We start from the raw sequence: 20,585 nt of genomic DNA on the forward strand, positions 1-20,585 counted from the left end.
GACTAACTAGATATTATAGTACATTTCAACTTTTTATACAGGCACACAGGAAAAGGGAAGTTTTGGATTTCCTTTTTTTTTTTTTTTTTTTTTTTTAATGACATCTCACCTCTTGTTTTCTGTAATAAATATGAGAGGTCGGTTTGCTGACACTTTCCTTTGGAATTTAATAGTCTATGTGCCATTACTTACTCTCTTTTACGTGTAGGGAAGGAAACAACAAAAAGGTGTGACAAGAGCTTGGCGGACAACTGTGGATTTCTGCAAGTAACTCCTACCGTCCAAAGGGGGATGCGGGGGAATCGGCCGGACCCCCCTCTTGATTGATTACTTATTAGTCATCCCTTTGGCTAAATGGGACCCATTGAAAAGGCACCGTGGAACACATACATGAATGAAATATTCCTGTGTCCCCTGAATGTCTCCAGAGTAGTTTTGCTTAAGAGAGGGGGTCGTGGCTTAGCATTATAAAGAGGGAAAAACAGCATAGCTTTATGGGTTTATTTAGACAGTTTCTACGGTTTGACATTCTACCGCTGTAAAAAGGGAGAAGGAAAAACTCGAGAGGATCCCAAAGAGAAGAACATTGTGGACATATTTTTGTAGTTATTCCACTGTTTCTTTTATTATTTTTTCCTCATATTTTATTTTTTTTAATTTTTTTTATTTTTTGCTATTTCTTCTCCCGAAAAATGAAACTTTGGACATCACCCTGGGTGTCTTGCCTGGTGATTCTCATCTTGTGTTTTGGATCAGAGTGCGGGATAGTCCGGAAAAAGGGGAGATCCAAGAGGGAGTTGGTGCGCATTAGGGAGGCGAAAGCCACCATCCCAGGGGCTTGTGCCACACGTCTGCCCCGGGGCAAACGCTCTTTGCCCGGCTTGGAGCGACGGGTGCTTCGGCAGCGCCGGCGCTCCTCTCAAGCGGAGGGAAACTCACCAGACCGAGGGAAAGCTGTCTATTTTACCGGCAGGGGAGATCAGCTACGGCTGAAGCCTGGCGTGGAGATACCCAGAGGCAATTTCACTGTGGAGATGTGGATCAAACCGGAGGGAGGTCAACGATCGCCTACAGTGATCGCAGGTAGGCTACTTTATAGCACATCCTCCATCCTATCATCTGCACAACTCCTTTTATTAGTTAAACTTCAAACTGAAGAAAGAATGGAAGATAAACATGCAAACCTTCAGCGTTTTATCCCAGTCTATTTAACAAAGCAACATGCAGTTTCAGCGAGTTGAAAATGAGTTCATCTATCAGACTAGACAATGATGTAATGCTCTAAAAAGTACAGCGGATATTTTAGGTAGTGCAACTATAGGGTCACTGAAGATTTTGATCATATTTAAGATTTCCACCTTACAGAGGTATGATCGCTGCAGTAAAATTTTATAACGCAAATGTGTTCCCCCCTCTGTTTTACCACTTTGTAATGTTCGCGTGTGTGAGTAATAAGAATTGTAAGTCATGAAATGTAAGTGGGGATTAGTAGCAGCAGATATAGGCTACTGCATCAGTTGACCGGCAGCTGATGTCACTGCGCGTAAAATGTAATCTCTCAACCGACTTGGCTATTTTAAAGCTATGATGTAATGGCCAAAAGTTTGGGAGGGAGCATGTCACGTCAGGCACAAAACAGGAGAGACTCGATGTATGTGGAGGCGCTCAAAGCTCGCAGCTCAAGCCGCAAGCTTGTGCGCGCGCGCGTGTGTGTGTGTTTCTGTGTCCCCCTCCCCACCCGGCCCCTCCAAATCGACACCTTTGGATTGGCTACCGGAGTTACGAGACAGGACTGAGGGATCCAGGGTTTCCCCCCTTCTTGAGCGAAAATGTGATGCTTATGTTTGCTTATGTTTATGTGGTGTGCTTTCATGGTGTTGTGCACTGTCACCAAAACGCAGATGCTTCTGTGAAATCATGGTCGTCATCATCGGCGAGTTTCTAATTTAAGGCACAATCAGATAGTGATGATGCATCTCTCTATCTAGCGACAGAGCATAGCGGGGTCCAGTCACTTCAGTAAGACCCAGCCGTCAGAGGAAAGCACTGTATCATCTGTGCGCTTTTTTTTCTCCTGTTCTCGAGCCGTGCGTAAAGAAGCACTGAAAAGGCGTTTAAACGGCATTGTTGGTTGTGACCAACGGAGCTTTTGTGCATTACAGGATCGGATATCTTTTTTCTTTTATTTCTTTTCTTTGCCGATAGGGAGCGTAGCAACTCGTTGTCTGCCACAGTACTTGTGCAGATGGCTTTCTTTGAACTGAACTGAATTGAACTCAGTCCTCCTCAGCTTACTCCAAGTCCACACGTCTAGGGGACTTTACTCAACTTTACCAATACATTTACTTATTTACTTGCTTCCTTGCTCCGTTGTTGCCGCATGTGTCCTAATCTATCTACCCAAAACAAACAAAAACAATCAAACAAACACCTCGCCCTCCAAAAGAAACGCCCAGAAAACAAAAACCCTGGTACCACACACACACACACACACACACACACACACACACACACACACACACACAAAATAAAATAATAATAAAAAATTCACTTCTGCCTGCCTGTATTCACATACAGTAGCTAACCCTGGCCAGTTGGCAGGAACATGCTCTGGAAAGCCAGTTCCTTGTAAGAGTCTTAATCTAGAGGAGAGGGGGGTAAGAGGGTCTGTTGTGACCTGAGTGACTCCTGATTTTTTATAGAGGATGGACATGATAACAGGAACATCTGTGCAATATAATGCAATCCAGTAAAGCAATAGCACAAAGGGTGGCCTCCATATTGACCACAGAGTTAAATAAACACATCTCGTACACAATTCTGACAAAAATGAACGTTATAGTTCTTGCAGATGTGGTATGGGATTTCATCATTTTTTACAGGTGTTGTTGTTGTTGTGCCCAGCCCCCCACCTACCACTGCCTTCTAGAGATTACTTTCCTGTATAACCTTGTGTATTCAGTTTTAAGATTTCCTTCCATCAGTGAGCCAGAGATTGGACCTAAAGACAACAAATTTGTCAGTCTAACAATTTCAACTGAGCCTAATCTTTTAAAACCAATTGAGACCTCAAAATCCTTGTGCCCCTAAAATGCTCCATCCCCATGTTTTGATCTAAGCACAGTGTTGTTGGAGGAACTGTTTTTTTATTGTCTTGTTTTTGACTGCCACAATTGCACCCCCCCCCCCCCATTTTTATACGGTTCTTACAGGATGCTCTTTTCTGTGCAACTGACTAGTTAGAGTGAGCGCAGTCTCAACTGTGAAATATATTATGTTACTTGAGACTCTTTGACCAGTTGCAAGTAAGAGTTTCTTTCCTCTGGCCTCATAAAATTATTCTGAATGGGATTGTGTCCAAAATGCCTTCAGTAAGGAAAAATAGATAAAAGAAAACTATCTTCCCTTATTGCACTCAGTATGACTGACTTAGCTTTAAGTTACTTTTATTATATTTATAGAGTTTTTGTTTTGGCAAAATATTAAAATATCAGCATTTAAAGAGGTTTATCAGTTTTTGCAGCCCATATTTGTAGACTGGCTTTTTTTTATTAACTATTTTTTATGATAAAGGAACTATTCAAGCTATAGTTTCATAGTATCTATGTGATCAAATAAAACATTTGTAAATACACATTTGAATAGTTTTCAGCCCCTTAAAACCAATCACAAGACCCCTCTGGGTCACATTTGACAGTTACATGTGGTCAGAATTAATCCCAGGTTTAGTATTTGAACTGTTACAGAGCACCACTCACAAACACACATACCTTTCTAAGCACACAATCAGAACATCAAGTTCTGCGTCCGAATGTTATCCAAATTTGTTGTGCCCGATTAGCCTTTGTATCCAGGTCATGTCGGGTTTTCCCGAAAGAGGAAAATAAATCACAAGAGGAGTGCAGGCTGTCTTCATAACCTGCTGGAGACAATTATGTGCAGTCGCTGGCAGATAATTAAGTTGATAACAGATGTATCTCCTCATTGCAGGACGATACACAATAGATATCATGCTCATAAACTAAGTTTGTTTAAGGTTTTTTTTCATGGCTACTTAGAAAAAGTATCTTATTGGTTTATTAATTTAAGTGTGATACAGTACTGTGCAAAACCTTTGAGCTTCCTCTTATTTTCCTATATTTTGCTTCCAAGGTGCCAGACCTTCCTGCGAATCTTTTAAGCCGTCTTGAGCAATAGTTCTCCAGGCTTTCTGAAGCTCTTTCACAGTTTTTCTTTGGACATTGGCTGCTTTTGCATTAATTTTCAGTCCAGTCCTTGGAGTTGATCATTTGAATAAGAATGTCTTTTTGTATCATACATACATAAAAAGACACCTAACTAGAGATATGAACCAATATTGTGCCTGCAGATAACAGACAGCTGAGCAAAGAACTGCCAATCACATCTTTAGGCACTTTGTAAATAGTAACTTGACATAAAACACAATGATTGCTAAAGAGAGATAAGAAGCCATTCTCAAGGAACTAAAACATGGAAATAAGGCTGAGGTTTGCCGAATTACAGGAGAACTGGACTGGACTGAAAATCAATGGCAACAGATCTTAATGGAGTGACGAATCCAAATTTGATTTTTTTTTTTCCGCAATTCCGCAAGTGGTGTTTGGATATTGTCAAAGGTGAGGATGTTATGAACACAGAGAAGTCCTACTGCCAATGCAGTAACGCATTCCTTTATCAGTCATGGATTGGCCTACACAGAGCTTGGACCTCAACATTACTAAAGCAGTGTGGGATCGTTCTGACAGAGACAGAAAACAGTAACAGAGGCAGCCAACATCCAAAGAAGAGCTTTGAAGATCTGCTCATTGAAGTGACAAGAAAGCTTGTCTATGAGAGGCTGCGCTGGTTATTGAGGTTGAAGTGTAGTGTAGTACTCTATGTATATTTGCACATATTTCCATAAATCACAGCAACTAACAACATATTAGACAATAAGGTGTGGCACAAGACTTTTGCACATTGCTGTGTATGATCACAGCTAGTTACCCACAAAGAGGTTGATGCTTAAAGAAGGGTTAAGCTCAGAGTCTAACACGTTACCTCAACTAGAGGTTTAAACTTCTTATCAGTCCTAAGCATTATTAGCTATGCACCGCCTTATTGTGGCTGAATGGCAGTTTGGAAAAGGGTTTGTTTAATACCCCAAATTAAAATGACTGCAAATTATTTAGCTGAATTAATTTGGAGTGAGACTTGAAAGCTATGTCAAAAGGTAAGTGTTTTAAAGTGCAATGATATTTTTATGAATGATATCCTTGTTTGTTTTAAAATGTCATTGGGATTTTCCATTGTCTGCATGGGGAAATAGCTGGTGGTCACTTAGGTATGACCATGAAAGTGCCTTTCTTTGACCTTTTAGAGCAAAAACAGTTCAAAAGTAAACAGTCTTTAATGTTCCCTTCCTTCCTGCTTTTTATCAAGACCTTGTGACATTTTTCTTTGTGAGGGTATGTGTGTTTTTGTACTTTTCCTTTTTTCCTGAGTGTGTTTTCACAAAAGAAGACAAATGGCAAGTGCAAGGAGGGCTGCATTTGAAGCTGACAGAAACAGTGGTCGACTGAAGCACACGCCAGTCTCTTTGTGTGTGTTTATATGTGAACACAAATGTGCACTTCACTATTTCATTTTGTCTGTGCATATGGCCATGGGTGTGTGTATTTGTTCATGAGAATGTATATATGCATGTCTTTATAAGTATGTGCATATGTGTGCCTAAGTGTTTTTGTGCGAGACCCAGCAGTCACAATATTGGGTCTGGAAAAGCATACCATGTTAGATAAATTGACCATGGCAGAATTATGACAGCTGTTTACACTAGGAGCCCTATGAGCATTTTAGCACACCTTTTTTTTTTTTTTGCCTTGAGTGCTCTAGCTGGCAGATGGGAAGCTTTTTCCTTCCAGTGTAGTGGAAAGCCTGAAAACGTCATCCACTGAAGGACTGACCTTGACGCTGAACCCAACCCTCACCCCTTGAACATTATTCCGTGAAAATACCAAGTTAAGGAACGCACACTGCAGTGTGCATCTAATTAGAAACAGGTCAAAGTTAGCAGGTCTGTACAATTACCATTAGCCAGCCACTTATTAGAGGCTCAGGTAACCTAATCGATGGGCAACAAAGGCACCCAAGTTGACAAGTGAGCTGAGGCCAAGATGTGATCATCAGCTTTCACACCATAATAAAGGCAGCAGAGAAAAATATGAAGGGCATTTACAGGAATTTGAAGCACTCATCGTAACGGCAACTGTAAAGAATACTTCATATCTATATGAGCTGGGTCTTCAGGTCACGGATCGAGTGTCTCTTTGTGGGTAGATATAATTACATAAAAGCGCATGATGTTGGCAATTGTAGAAATTACAAGAGTGCAGTGCAGGTCTATCCCCACCTGTGAACACATACGGTAGATTTCCACAGGCTGAAATGGACCTTGTAAGGCGTTTCCCCGTGGTTTTGGAATATTTGCACACTTGGGACTGTATGGATATATGCTCAGAGTCATGAAACGCATTAATAAACACATGCAGTATGCACAGATGTGGACTTGTGTGCCTGCACACATGTACCTCAACAAGTGCTAAACAAACAAACAGTTAGCATTCAGAGATCCCCTAAGAAGTGAAAACACATTACAATGCTTAAGCTGGCATACACAGTCCAAGTAAAACAGGAAAAAGGTGTTTTGGTGCCTCTGCAAAAACATGACTTTAGCAGAAAAGTAGTCTTTTCTGGCTAACCCACTGGCAAGAGACATTTACATGAACTACTTTAAATGTGCTCAGTGTTCATGAAAAGCCTATAGTGAGAGATTTCCATTGGTTCTCTCTTAGCTAAACAAGCACTTCAACCCAATATTCAGGTCTTAGATTGGAAAAAAAAAATCTATTAATATATTTGCTCACTAACCTTGCTTACATTTCCTGTTTCCCCTTAATAAACGACACTTTTACACATATTGCATAAAATATTCAAAAGGTACTGATAATATAGTGAATATATTGAAAGTAATGCTGAAATATTATCACAGGAAAAACTGGTAATGAAACTGACGTACTGTGTTATAGTTATTCTACAAGCCCACTTCTGCATAGCTCCTAGCTCTTCCTCAGGAGATGATGAACTTTTAGTTAATGTGTTCACTTTCTTTTTGTTTAACTCCTGCAAATAAAGGTATTAACATACTGACAGATTTTTCATTCTTTTTTCAGGCCTTTACGACAAATGCTTTTATGCCTCCAGTGACCGAGGCTGGCTGCTTGGCATCCAGGCGGATAGTGAATACGGCGACCGCGATCCCCGCTTCTTCTTCTCCCTTAAAACTGACCGTGCCCACAAAGTGACCTCAATGCGCTCCAACGCTCGTTATATACCAAACCAATGGGCACATATTGCAATCACCTATGATGGCGTGTACATGAAGCTCTTCGTCAATGGAGCCCAGGTCGCCGTTAGTCGAGAGCAATCCGGCGATGTCTTCAGCCATTTGACCCAAAAGTGCAAAGTGCTGATGATCGGGGGCAATGCACTCAATCATAATTACAGGGGGGCAGTGGAAAGGGTGAGTCTATGGAGGGAGGCCCGAGGGCAGAGGCATATCATCAGGGATATGCAAGGCCAAGAGGACCCCCAAGATCTACCTAAGCTGATAATTCGTGAAACATTTGAGCACCCAGGTCGTAAGTGGCTGACTGTAAAAGATGGTAGTTTTCCTCAGCCTGAGCACAGAGGAGGTGCGAGGTCAGGGTTTGTGAATGGTGGTGGAAATGGAAATGCTGAGGGATTCCTGGACACAAGCTTGGAACCTCCAACTTGTGGTCAAACTGTCTGTGACAACGTTGAGGTCATTCGAAACTACAACCAACTTTGGACCTTCCGCCGACCAAAGAAAGTTCGATATCGTGTTGTAAATATTTGGGATGATGCAAGGACAAGGCCAACTGTGTCAGACCACCAGATCATTCTGCAGCATCAGCAGCTTAATGACGCCTTCAGCCCCTATAACATAACCTGGGAGCTTAGCATTCACAACGTGACCAACTCTTCTCTACGCAACCGCCTGATCTTAGCTAACTGTGACATCAGCAAAATTGGCGATGATCAGTGTGACCTAGAATGCAACCATCCGCTAACAGGATTTGATGCAGGCGACTGCATATCTAGATATCGAAACAGCTGCCCTGAACACAAGCAGGGTAATGGTATATGTGACCCTGAGTGTAACTGGGAAAACTTCTTCTATGATCTTGGCGACTGCTGCAACCCCAATGTGACAGACGTGACCAAGACATGCTTCAACCGTTCCTCTCCACACAAGTAAGAATACTTTCTTGACATTTCGTATGATACAGTGTTTTCTTTGGTATTTTTTAAATAAACATATTTTACTGTAATCCTCCAAAAAGCATTTACTGATTTTATAGTTCTTTTTTTTTCTTTTTTTACTCTGACATAATTGAGTAATTTTGGTAAACCAACTCTGCACTATTGCCTCGAATGCCAAGAGTAAATCAAACAGCCAATCTTTCCATACATGTGTCCCTGTAGAAAGCTTTTCTTTATGTCTACTCCTACTGTTTCCTGACCATTTGGGCTAAGGCTGAGTGTAACTCAACTCCCAGCCTGTGTGGCCCAGGAAATCCTCAGGGGGCAGCAAGTCAAATCTAGCCTTGGACTGGTTCAATCAGTGTTCCACACTTAAGCAGGGTAAAACAAACGCAACTGGATGACTTTCCTGGTAGCAAACGTGCAGGCCAGACCACTCATTCTTGTATCCAGTTTTCACCAACTCTCCCCACCTTTTTCTACTCTGTCTCCTATACCCAGAGGTCTTCATTGAACTGGCTTGATTATAGAAGGAGAGTTTGGAAAGAGTGACATTCTAAACACAGCCTGAGGGCAATTAGGAGTCAAAAGGAGGGTCCAGTATATTTTCTTTCCGTATAGCAAAGGAATTCACTTCAATGAAATACCACTCGTGAGTCCCAATGAGACAGGTATGAGTGCCTAAACATCTTCTCGTAAAGAATTATCCATAAAAGAAATGTAAAGAACGTAATTTCACTTGCATGTAATAGCCTCTGTAACAAAATTCCCGAGGCATTTTGCAGCGCTGTATAGGAAGAAGAATATTATGTGATTTCATAACTTCAGGAGAAGACAGGGGTTGCTCATAAATGCATTCAATTTTTTTTTGTTTTTGTGGTAACTTCATTGTGGTTTGTAGATGATGAGTAAAAGCTGGCAAGGAGAATAAATCTCTGGAATTTTGCTGTATTAAGGTTTGCGCCAGACCTCCAATAGCAGGATTGTTTGTTTCTTGGTACACTGAAACTCAACACAGTGGAGTGTAACATTTTTGCGGACAGTGCAGGGGGTCTTTATGGTATGCTAGGAAAAGAGAGAGAAACGGCAAGGCTTGGTCAGTATTTCTTGCCACTGTCATGTGAGGACAAGTGAAAGGGACATAAGCAGGTAGACCTAGTGTGTGGGATTGTTTGGGTCTTTCTGTTAGTATGAATCAAGGAGACGAGGCTGTTTTCAATCACAGCTAAGCTGGAAGCGCTGTCTATCTGGCACTGTCCCGTTGTTTAAAATGACTGCTAAATAGCTAAATAATGACATCTAATTAACAACATCAGAGGATAATGCAGGTGGGTTTGCCATTGCTTCCATATCTCAGTTCCCACCACATCCCTTCCAACTTAGTCATCACTTGATTAATGGGTTTCTAACTACTTCATTTAGACATCAAGTATTGGCAAAATGTGTGCTGTTGCAATTTGAAAGATGGGCTTGTGAAAGGAAGGATCGCAGCAAAAGTGAAAATAAAATGCACAGAAAGAAAGATTTTTGCCTAAAACATAGATATAATCTCCCCAAGTGGTTGCTTATTTTGTTTTGATTATGGTATGTCTGGAGAGAGACTTGCAGAGAGTACAAACAATTTGACATTCCTCCCTAATTATGGAATTCTGGATGAACAATGTACTGCGTATGCAGGAGAACAATGGTTGTGAGGTCCTGCATTTATTTTTGCAGCATTTGGGCCTGTTACCACTTACATGTAGTGTTTTTAAAAAAAAAAATCTGGCTAACACAGGACACACGCAGCTCAGTGGTGCTGCATCAGTTTCTCTTCTGAAAATACCACTAATAATATTTCCCCCTCCCCGCTCCACATTTGGCTGAAGAGAATGTTTTGCAAAGAAATCTTTTGGAAACACCTCACAATCAACCATTTTAGCCTTTTAGAAAATGAAGTTCTGGCTTGGCATTGTCAGGAGCGAACAGGTCATCTGTTTTCCCTCAGCCTCTTGCCATCCCTGCCCCCTCCCTCCTGAGTCAATACCTCTCCCTGTGGCAGGTTAATGGATGGAGTGTCTCATGTCTTTCACTCCTTCTCCACGCTGTATTCCAGCTTGGTGCAGGGCTCTTGACATAGAGTTTTACAGTTGGTCATCTAAACCTTAAGCCCCTGTCCCATAAAACATAATGGAGTGCTTGGGTGTAAATACCAGGACTTTTCACTTCCCCTTTAAAGCCATTGCCCACCGGTTGTCAAAGTTTCACCTGCACTCTTGTGGGGGCTGGGAGAAGTGAAAAAGTAGATTTTCTGCATAACTAGAGGACTGAAGGGATTGTGGGAGGTGGGTGGCTTTACGTGGGCTATCGTAGGAATGCAGGGTCGCATCTGGCTTTGACGGGATAATATATAGCCAGATTCTGTTGGTGGTCCTTTGAAAATATGACACATGGGGGAATTCAGCTGATATTGCATTGGCAAGGTGACTGTGGTTCCGAAGTCAAGTAAGGTTCTGATGAAGCGTTTCACACATTTCTGCCAGAAATACACTCAGCACTCCATTAAGGGCTTTTACTTCAGATAAGAACTTGGAGAGGTAGAAAGGCCCGGGGCTATCCAATCATCTGTTTCATATGTCTCTAAACAATGATTTAAAAAAAACAAAACTCAGCAACATTTCTTATGCATGTGTCTTCCTTGAAGGGAGAAATATTCCGAGGACTAAGCTGGAAGGTTAAAGAAGAGAGCCTAAGTATAGTAATAAAGACAGAGATGAATGATGGGGCTGTGGTGTTGACCGACTTGATGACAGGGGAGCTGAGGGCCCCCTCTAATTTCAAAAGTGTTCTTGGCTATGAGACTGTCATTGCCATGCCAGCGTGCCCCAGCTTTCACACTTAGCTGCCCTAGACACATGTATACGAGGCGAATTTATGGCTTTATATGAATTATATATGGATGTAAATGGATGAAGTCATAATCCCCCATTTAATATGTATCAGATATAAAAGCATTAACACGACAGTTTGAGCTGCCTCATGGACCCCTGAATTTCCCCAGCAGAGATGCCCTGCAGTGACGCTTCATTATAGTTAGGATCAATTTTCTTCACTCGCCTTACCTTTTGCACTTTCCCTCCCTCGTTTTTTTTTCTCTCCTTCTCTCTCTTTGTAAGTCTTTGAAACTTGTTTTCCCAGGACAAAAGTAGTGTGGTTAAATGCATGGAAAATCCTGTCTCTCCCAAGTGGCTCATCTAAGCTGAAAAAACATGATAAGAGGCAAGAGTGGGAAACATGGGTTAGTGGATGGGGAAATAGTTGAGGGGTCTATGAGAGAGAACATTGGGCGGTTGGTGTAAAGTGAGGTAAAGGGTAATTTGCAGGGAGGTTTGAGTAAGATAGATAGTTCAATTCTCAGAGCAGTTCTGGTTACATCCCTATGATAGTGTCATTGGGGACTGAGTTCCTGTAACGGCAGCAAACGAAAATGTAAAACATCCACGACAACATAGTCAACACTGTGTGAAATCAGAAACATGCACACATGCACATACAGACATACAAAAGCTTTTTGTATGTTCAGCTTTTGTCAGCTGACTACAGTAAAACTGAGTCTCGCTTTGATTCTCTCTTGCACACTAAAGTGTTAAGGGCCAAGGCTGTTAAAAAAATGAAATTGTGATTAGTAAATTAAATAGAGAATTTCTCCCCTTATTCATTGCTGATGCTGACTCATTCATTTCAGCATCAAAAACCGCGTGACCCCTTTCTCCCAACATGCATGTCCAAAAACTCTGGACAAATATTTTCTGAGGAAATAATGAAATTCCTGAAATTATTAGAAAGAGGGACCTTATATGATCTGTTTTCTCTCTCTCTGTCTATCTCCTTAGACCTGGCCCCTGCGAATGCCCTCTGTTGCTCTTGCATAGGCTTGACGAAAGCATGTAGTACACTAAACCTTTTATTGAAAACGTCTGTTTTAGGGGAGCACTGAATCTTCACTAAGCAGCCCTTATTTGACTTGCGACTTCAGGTAGAAGCAGATTTGTCCAGCAAAACTTGATTTTATGAGGCACTTTGTGTAGCTGCATATAAAATGTGCATTGGTGGTAACTTTAGTAGGGTTACTCCTGTGGGGAAAAATAAATTATCTCACTGGTCAAAATTCTTCCAAAACACTGCCAAACAACAGTGTTACTGACTTTTAAAATACTGTTTTTAGGCTACAAGAACATATGCTATGAGGCATACATTTAAATATTTTATACAGACGTTCCATCACAGGTCAAAAGTTTTCTATTGGATTGAGATCTGGTGACAGAAATATTTTACAAATCTTCTATTGTCAGTGTTAGTTAGCCAGTGTTAGTTGTAGCTTCACCTTCCTGTTCTTAGCTAACAAGTGTGGTCTTCTGCTGCTGTAGCTCATCTACTTCAAAGTTCCATGTGCTGTGCTCTCAGAAACGGTCTTCTACATCCAGTAGTTCAATCCAGTGACGATTTGAGTTATTGTTTTCTTTCTGTTGGTTTCAAGCAGCCTGGCCATTTTCCCCTGACCCCTGGACTCAACAAGGCATTTTCACTGAAGATATTTTCTCTTTTTCCGATCATTTTCTGTGAAAACTACAGATGGTTGTATGGGAAAATCCCAGTAGATCAGCAGCTTGTGAAATACTCAGACCAGCTCATCTGGCGTCCAAAAGTCTTGTAAATCACCTCTCTTCCCCATTCTGACTGAACTTCAGCAGGTCGTCTTGACCATGTCTACATGCTAAAATGCACCGAGTTGCATAAGATGTCTAACTCAGAAGATCTCTAGAAGATAGGAAAAAGACCCTGTTTCAAAACACACACACAGATGCAACACACGACAATTAAATAATTTCCCCCAGGGATCAATAAAGTATTCTGATTCTGATTCTGAATTACAATTTAAAGTACCTGATACCATAAATAGGAAAAACAGCATGCAAAGACATATTTTTTCTAATGCTAAAATGCCCATGCAGCTACGCCTATTGGTGCAACCAAACAAAACACTGTAATTCATCTGAAACATGAAGATATCAAATCTGACATCTCCACTTTTAAATGATTACAGGATCATTCACTTAATTAAACAGCTGTAGTTTGTGACACTTGTTTGTGATAACCTCTGGTGACTTACTTCAGCTGGCATAGTAAAGTAATCAAATCAGGTGCATGCATTCAGTGGAACTATGCACCACCTTACTTCATAGCAATTCAAAACATACTCACCCATTTCATGTATTGAGTGGGAGAGTAAATATAAATAGCTCAGTCCAGGATTACACTTCACAAAGGTATGAGTCTTTGAAGATTTTCCTTTTATCTATATATTTACCTCAGTTCCCTTAAGTGGGACAAATGTAATATGAAATGTAGTGAAAAAAAAAACTTTTACAAATTGATTTGCATGCACGAAAAGTTGGTGCTGGAATCGATTCAACAAATTTTAAAAACAATTTACACTTTTCATGTACTAAGTTAATAAAATCCAACGTGCTCAGGGAAGTCTATGATTAAAATGACACTGAATTAAAGCAAAGTGAATAGCATTTAAATTTGGACCTCCTGTTTTGTTTCTCCTTTCTCTGAGGAGTTTGCCTATGTGGCTGTCCTCCCACAATCCAAAGTTTAAAGTGGTTGTAGGTGTGGATATGTCTTCCTGAGCTAATCATGTGATTGACTAGCAGCCGGGTCTCCAGGGTGCATTTTGCCTTTTGCCCTCTACAAGTGACCACAGAAGAAGAACAGTGAATGAAATCAATTTATTTTTATTTACTGGAGGAGAGTCAGGTTTAGCCTCAGTTCACTTAATCTTATGAGGACATGCAAAATGTGAGCACAAAATAAAAGGCAGGCAAAAGGGTCACACAAAATGGGTCAAAACATCTACAGACCTAATTTGCCATAGTATGACTTGGGTCTTGTTTTGTTTCTGATAAACTCTTGTTTATACATCCACTGAATATCTATTTCAAAAGTCTCCCTAAGCCAAAGGGAAAGAATAAACTATCATTTCAGCATATGCAACAAATTACTGACTCTTCCAAGAGATGACTGAGCTTGTTGATGCTGTTTGCCAGGACCACCAGCCAGGCTCATAGAGAAAACTGTGCTTGATGTGTTCATAAAATGAATGACAGTTTCACTGCTGGAAAGATATCTCATTGTGTTGAGTGATTGCACTCATTTGTACTGCCGTTAATGCTCAGAGAGCCTGAGACAGAAGATTATGCCTTGAGAAGGGAGACATCGGAATACCTAAACAATTCATTCAAATGTCAGGCTGACATAAAGTCAGACTGGTCTCAGATTCTCGGTAGAAAACTCATGATGCAGTGAATAGAACATCTTGTTGTAGGACATTATTTCATTCTATGAGCATGCTAAGAATCCATCATATAAATTATAATATTTTTTCTTAATACAAAAGGGTAGAGTAAAATTTTCTCATGCATTGTATAAAAATGTTGGTATTTATAGACATTCAAAGAAAAAGGCTTTCATATTTCAAATATTTATCACAATATACATATATATTTACAACTTTGGAGTGCAATCATGTGGGAAAAAAAGGAAAAAAGTTTTCCCAGGACCCAGTAATTTTTTGAAAAACCAAGCACACCCACAAGATTCTGTAAGAACTAAAAGGGTAGAAGCCAATTGCTACTAATCAAATAATAAAAACAGGAGTTTTGGAGGTCTGGTGGCCTGGGCTATCACATCTCAGGAAGAGTCAAGAAGTCCCACAAACAAGCCAAAATACAAAAAAAAGAAAACAAGAGCTACATCTCAGACTCTACAGGCCTCAGTTAACATGGTAAAACCTTCCTGATAGAAAGGCTTAACAAGTATGGCTTGGTTGGAAGGGTCGACACAGGAAAACCTCTTCTCTACAAAAGGAATGAGATAGCACAGCTTAAGTTTGCCAAGTTTCATCAACCCACAAGACAGATGAACCCAAAGTGGAAATGTTTTGGCCATTAGGCAAAGTGCCACAAAAAATAAACAGAACACATCAGCACAAACAACTCGCACCAATTGTCAAGCACGGTGGTGGAGGGGTAATAATTTAGGCTTGTTTTGCAGTCACGGGACCTTGCAGCCATTAACTCAGTCAGACCCTTTTAAGGTCATGTGTCTAAAGGATCAAGTTTGGCTGAATTCGGAAATTATGGGACAATGATCTCAAGAAGCTGTTTCAAAGACCCAGTCAAAGTCTAGACTTCAACCCAACAGAAATGTTGTGGCGGGATCTTAGTAGAGCTGTGAGTAAACAAATGTCCACAAACCTCAAAGAACTGAAACAATATCAAGTGTCTAATTTGACTTTCAGCAGTAAAGTATATGTGGCTTGTATGTTGAAATTATAAGGTGCCAGAACCATTTCAGAACTGGCTATTACTTGATTCGTCCTTCAACATAAAACACTGTCATGCACACAAAAAGAAAAACATCATAGTGACTCTTAGCATGCACTGTAGTTCCAGTCAAACTCTGTCAATAATTGCACATTTGGGATTATTATACGGTTTATTGTACTTTCTAAATGATAACGTCAACAACATGGTCTGTACTCTCCCTTCCAGCACAAAAATGTAAATGAGCCTTAAAGCCTGAAATTAGTTCAGTGTAAATCAGACTGATGGCAACTTGATTTACAGTGATTATAATAATATAATTATATTTAAAAACATCACAACCCTCTCCTGGTGTACAGTCGCTGGTGAAAGAAAGTAAAACATAATTTTATTGTTATGTAAGTACTTGTTGGCAGTGCCAGATAGTTTGTAGTCAACATTCATTTTGGATGGAGGAAGGAAAACATTCTTCACCCCTAACCAGCTGAAGAAGATGCATTTTATTACGTCCTTATTAATTTGTACACATGGTTTAAAACACTAGCTGGCTTCAACAAGATCATTTATTCTTCTTGGAACTTCATTCTTTTGGTTTCAAGGTCCTTGCAACTGCCAGCACATTAAATAAATATTTTAGTTTATTAGGGACCTAAATCTGAGTTCTGGTTTCGTGAATGATGACACTGCATAAGCTCTTTTGGCTAGGAACAGTGTTTTTTCTTTTCTTTTTTCTTTTTTTTTGGACTTGGTGAAATCTGGAAATGACTGTCTTAATTGTTAAGCCATTAACTTAATGTGAAATACTGTGTTTGTGTTGTTTTGGGTTTTTTTTCCCACAGAGCCTATTTGGATATGAAAGAGATCAAAGAGATTTTGCAGTTGGATGGCTCAACTCACCTGAATGTTTTCTTTGCCAATTCTTCTGATGAAGATCTGGCAGGGGTTGCCACATGGCCCTGGGACAAAGAAGCCCTCACACACTTGGGTAAAAGACAAAGCGCATAAATAAATGCATGCATGCAAACTCACATGCAGTTACATAAGTACAGGCACACATCACCTTCAACTTCTTTGGCAGCCCAGATTGTTGATTTGGAGTAATTACAGTTCAAGCCCCAAGCAGTTTCTGTCTTCATCACAGCTCTAACAGGGAAGAAGGTGATAATGAAGCTGAGGAGGCCCATGAATAATGTATTGTCTGAATCATACCCCTGTGCCACAATTACTTTACACTACATTAGGAAAAGGCATTTGTGTGGTGTGTGATTGAGTGCGAGTGACTTCTTTCACTGTGTTTTTCCAGGTGGAATTGTGCTGAATCCTTCCTTCTACGGCACATTTGGTCACACTGACACAATGGTCCATGAGATTGGTCATAGCCTCGGCCTTTACCACGTGTTTCGAGGTGTGTCCGAGACTGAATCATGCAATGATGCGTGCTTGGAGACTGAGCCCTCAATGGAGACTGGGGACTTGTGTGCAGACACCAAACCCACTTCCAAATACAAAGGCTGCAGCGATCCTGAACCAGGCAATGATACTTGTGGCATCCGTCATTTCACGCATACACCGTTTAACAATTACATGAGTTATGCAGGTGAGACTGGGCCTCTGCATGTGTTGAGCTACTTACCAGAGGAAAACTTTATAGTTACCCTTTTTGTGTGTCACAGCTAATGTATAGAAATTGTCCCAGAGAACTTTTTGAGTCTGTGTGCATAGTGTGTGTAAAAAGTATTAGGGAATCTCAGCATTAGCGAATCTTTCATGGCACTCATAATGTGCTAAAGAATTTTAAAAAGTTATTTAAAGGGAAAATGCTCATAAATTATCTTGTAGCTTGTTAAAGTAGCTTGTTCTCTTCATAGAAAATGGACCTGCACGATGATCAATCTCAAATTGTATCCTCACACTGATTAACTACCTCTTTTTTCTGCAGATGATGCTTGTACAGACTCTTTCACAATGAACCAGGTGGCTAGGATGCACTGCTACCTGGACCTCATCTATCAGACCTGGCAGCCTGCTTCCAAACCTCCTCTGGTGCCAATGGCTCCTCAGGTGGTTGAGCAGCATCATAATTCCATCACCCTGGAATGGTTTCCACCAATTTCCGGACAGTTTTATGACAGGTGAGATGAACTAGATATGTTATAGTTCTGATACATCCATGTATTGTGATGGGAATTTAATACTAAATATCTTGTTTACACAGTTACATACTTGAAAGTGAGTCCAAATCTAAAGGGCTTAATAAGCTTAACATTGTTACAATTGTCTTGTCACTTCTTGTGTTTGTTTATTGCGTATAAATGACGTGTATTTGGTATGTATCTAAGTTGGTTGCTGTACTGCCTGTTGGTTTCCTAGAGAAGTGGGATCAGTGTGTGACAAATGCACTGAAGGGAGAGTCCTACTACAGTATGCATCAAACTCGTCTTCTCCACGACCATGTGATCCATCTGGTCACTGGTCCCCTCGAGAGGCTGAAGGTACAGTACAGTACTTTATACTTGACTTCTTTTTGACACTGAATTTTCCCAGTCTAGTCTGGCTTTTGCTGTGGAAGTGTAACACATCTTTGTTACATCAAAGAAACACATCTTTGATGTCATTCAGACATCTGTCACTTTCTTGATTTTTTGACCTCTTTCTTCTAAAAGCAATTTTTCATATAAAAACCACACCACATCCACAGTTTACAGTACCATAACACAATTTGAGGTAACTTTTTGTTGCTTGTTTGTTTGTTTAATTTGTGTGAGTCAGTACCCCAACATGCACAAACCTTTGGTGACTGACTCAACCCTAAACTATGCAAATGACTCACTGGATTCATAACACTTGGGCCGTGGGACAACATGGAAGGATCAAGGAGGTCGTTTCCCAATGGATGGTGCTGTATGGTACCACAATTCCCATATGCAGGTTCAGGCCCAAAACCAAGGTCAAAGATCACATGTTAGCCCTAACGCTCTACTGAGAGGAGCCTTGTCTTTCCCTTTTCTAGTCTTGCCCTGGTGCTGAATTGAAAGAAGAGGAATTGGACTGGGACATAAATAAGGCAGTAGAGATGAAGTATTTAAGATTTAAAAATAGTTGCTGTCCCATCTGTGTACCTCTGATCTCACTGTTGTCCTGGCAGTGGCAGCATCAAACATACTTTGGATATTATGCATGCATGTAACTAAGTGCAGCTAAAAGTGCAATAAACATTTGAAATAATATAAACACTCAGCGACCACTTTGTCAGGTGCACCTTATCAACTGCTTGTTGAAGACAGTGTAATGATTAGAGAAACTGCAATAAAACCCAAGAGGTACATCCACAGACCTCAGTCAGCATCTTAAATGTAAAACTCACAACAGCACAATTAGACTCTTAGGCACAATGTCCATTGGGCAGATGAGACCAAAGTGGAGGCATTTGGCCATAAAGCAGAGCAACAAGTTTAATAAAAAACAAACATAGAATATCAGAACAAACACCTTACACCAGCTGTGAAGCATGGCGGTGTAAGGGAGATGATTTGTCCAGCCAAAGGACTTGGGGGCCTTGTAATTATTGACCATGACCATGAATTATTCTAGAGTCAGGCCATCTGTCTTATTGCCAAAGCTTGGCTGGAACAGGGTCATGCAACAGAACAAAGAGCAAGAGCGCTCCAGCAAATGTACTACAGAACGGCTGAAAAAGAAAAGAAATCAAGATGTTGCAATGACTCACTCACAAGGGCGTTTAAACCTTTTCATGGGTGCTCAGGCATCTCTAAATTTCATCATAGCACCCCTAAAAATAACTATAGTAATAATAATAATAGTAATAATAATGTTTTGTAGTGTTATTGACTTTATCTTAGAAAGTTATATTTTGCCAACTTGTCTACACAAAACAGAATAAAATAAAAACATGGCCCCTTTAGTCTGGTTGTCAAAGCACTCTTGGGCAAGATACTGAACCTCGAGTTGCCTGCAATGCATCAAAGTGTGAGTGTGTGAACATTTGGTTAAAACTGGTTGGGCACAGAAAAAAGTGTGTGTGTGTGTGGATAGGTGAATGAGCCTTCTTGTAAGAAAGTGCTTTAAATGCTCAAAGTAGAAAAGCGCTATGTGAGCACAGTCCATTTACCAATTTGGACTGTTTGGCTTAATTAGTTTTCGCTTAGTTAAGCGCAATTTGCAGGATCTCATTCGCTCTCATTGCAAATCTCTAAACATATTCACACTCACTAAAACACATTTCGAACAGTTATTCACTTGTGATGTATAATCCTAACTACAGGAGGCAGATGTTAAACACAACTGCAAAACAGATGTCTTCTTAAACACAATGGCTTGTTGCTGATGTTAACCAACAAATGCCAGCACAGAGTGCGCAGCCAGCAAGAATGAGCTGACGGTTGATACCAACAATAAATCGAAACAATGTGAGGCGCAAAGGAGGAAATGGGAGATCGAGAACAACAATGTCAGATGAAAACTTGGCAATTGGGAATGACCATGTTTGTGTACATACAATGGACAGCCTGAAACGTATAGTATGAGATTTACATGCCTATAATTTACTCACAAAAAATGTCTCATCTTTTTGTTTTTGCTGTAGTGTTTAAGGAATGCTCTGTAGTGTTATTATTTTTTTGACTTTTCTGTCATCTGAAAACTTTGTGCGGTTTTGGGCACAGATAAAATTGTTTTGATGTGATTGTTTGGTTTTTGCCAGTAGAGTCAGAGGTTTTGTTAATGTTGTTTGAAAATTGGGTTTTGTGTTTACAGTTTTCAGAAAAGAGGGGACGGTTTCAGAAAAAAGGATCTTAGCAACTGGGAAAAACCATAATTACTAATAAGGTTGTGCAGAACCAGCCCAGAATC

General features: G+C 40.4%; 1 protein-coding gene across 2 annotated transcripts in view; it reads left to right on the forward strand.

The window, feature by feature from the left end:
- Positions 1-681: 681 nt before the first annotated feature.
- pappaa (pregnancy-associated plasma protein A, pappalysin 1a) overlaps positions 682-20,585 on the forward strand; it is a 104,571-nt gene continuing 84,667 nt past the window's right edge. For both annotated transcript variants that reach the window (XM_085463838.1, XM_085463839.1), the window contains exons 1-6: positions 682-1,083; positions 7,233-8,337; positions 16,556-16,701; positions 17,020-17,313; positions 17,656-17,848; positions 18,087-18,208. In XM_085463838.1, coding sequence (XP_085319964.1) covers positions 693-1,083; positions 7,233-8,337; positions 16,556-16,701; positions 17,020-17,313; positions 17,656-17,848; positions 18,087-18,208 — 2,251 coding nt within the window. In that variant the 5' untranslated portion in view covers positions 682-692. The remainder of the gene's footprint in view (positions 1,084-7,232; positions 8,338-16,555; positions 16,702-17,019; positions 17,314-17,655; positions 17,849-18,086; positions 18,209-20,585) is intronic.

Source organism: Copadichromis virginalis, linkage group LG7, assembly GCF_057382275.1.
Source record: "Copadichromis virginalis isolate Kocher_CV1m ecotype Utaka linkage group LG7, C_Virginalis_male_GT1.1, whole genome shotgun sequence".
NCBI lineage: Eukaryota > Metazoa > Chordata > Actinopteri > Cichliformes > Cichlidae > Copadichromis > Copadichromis virginalis.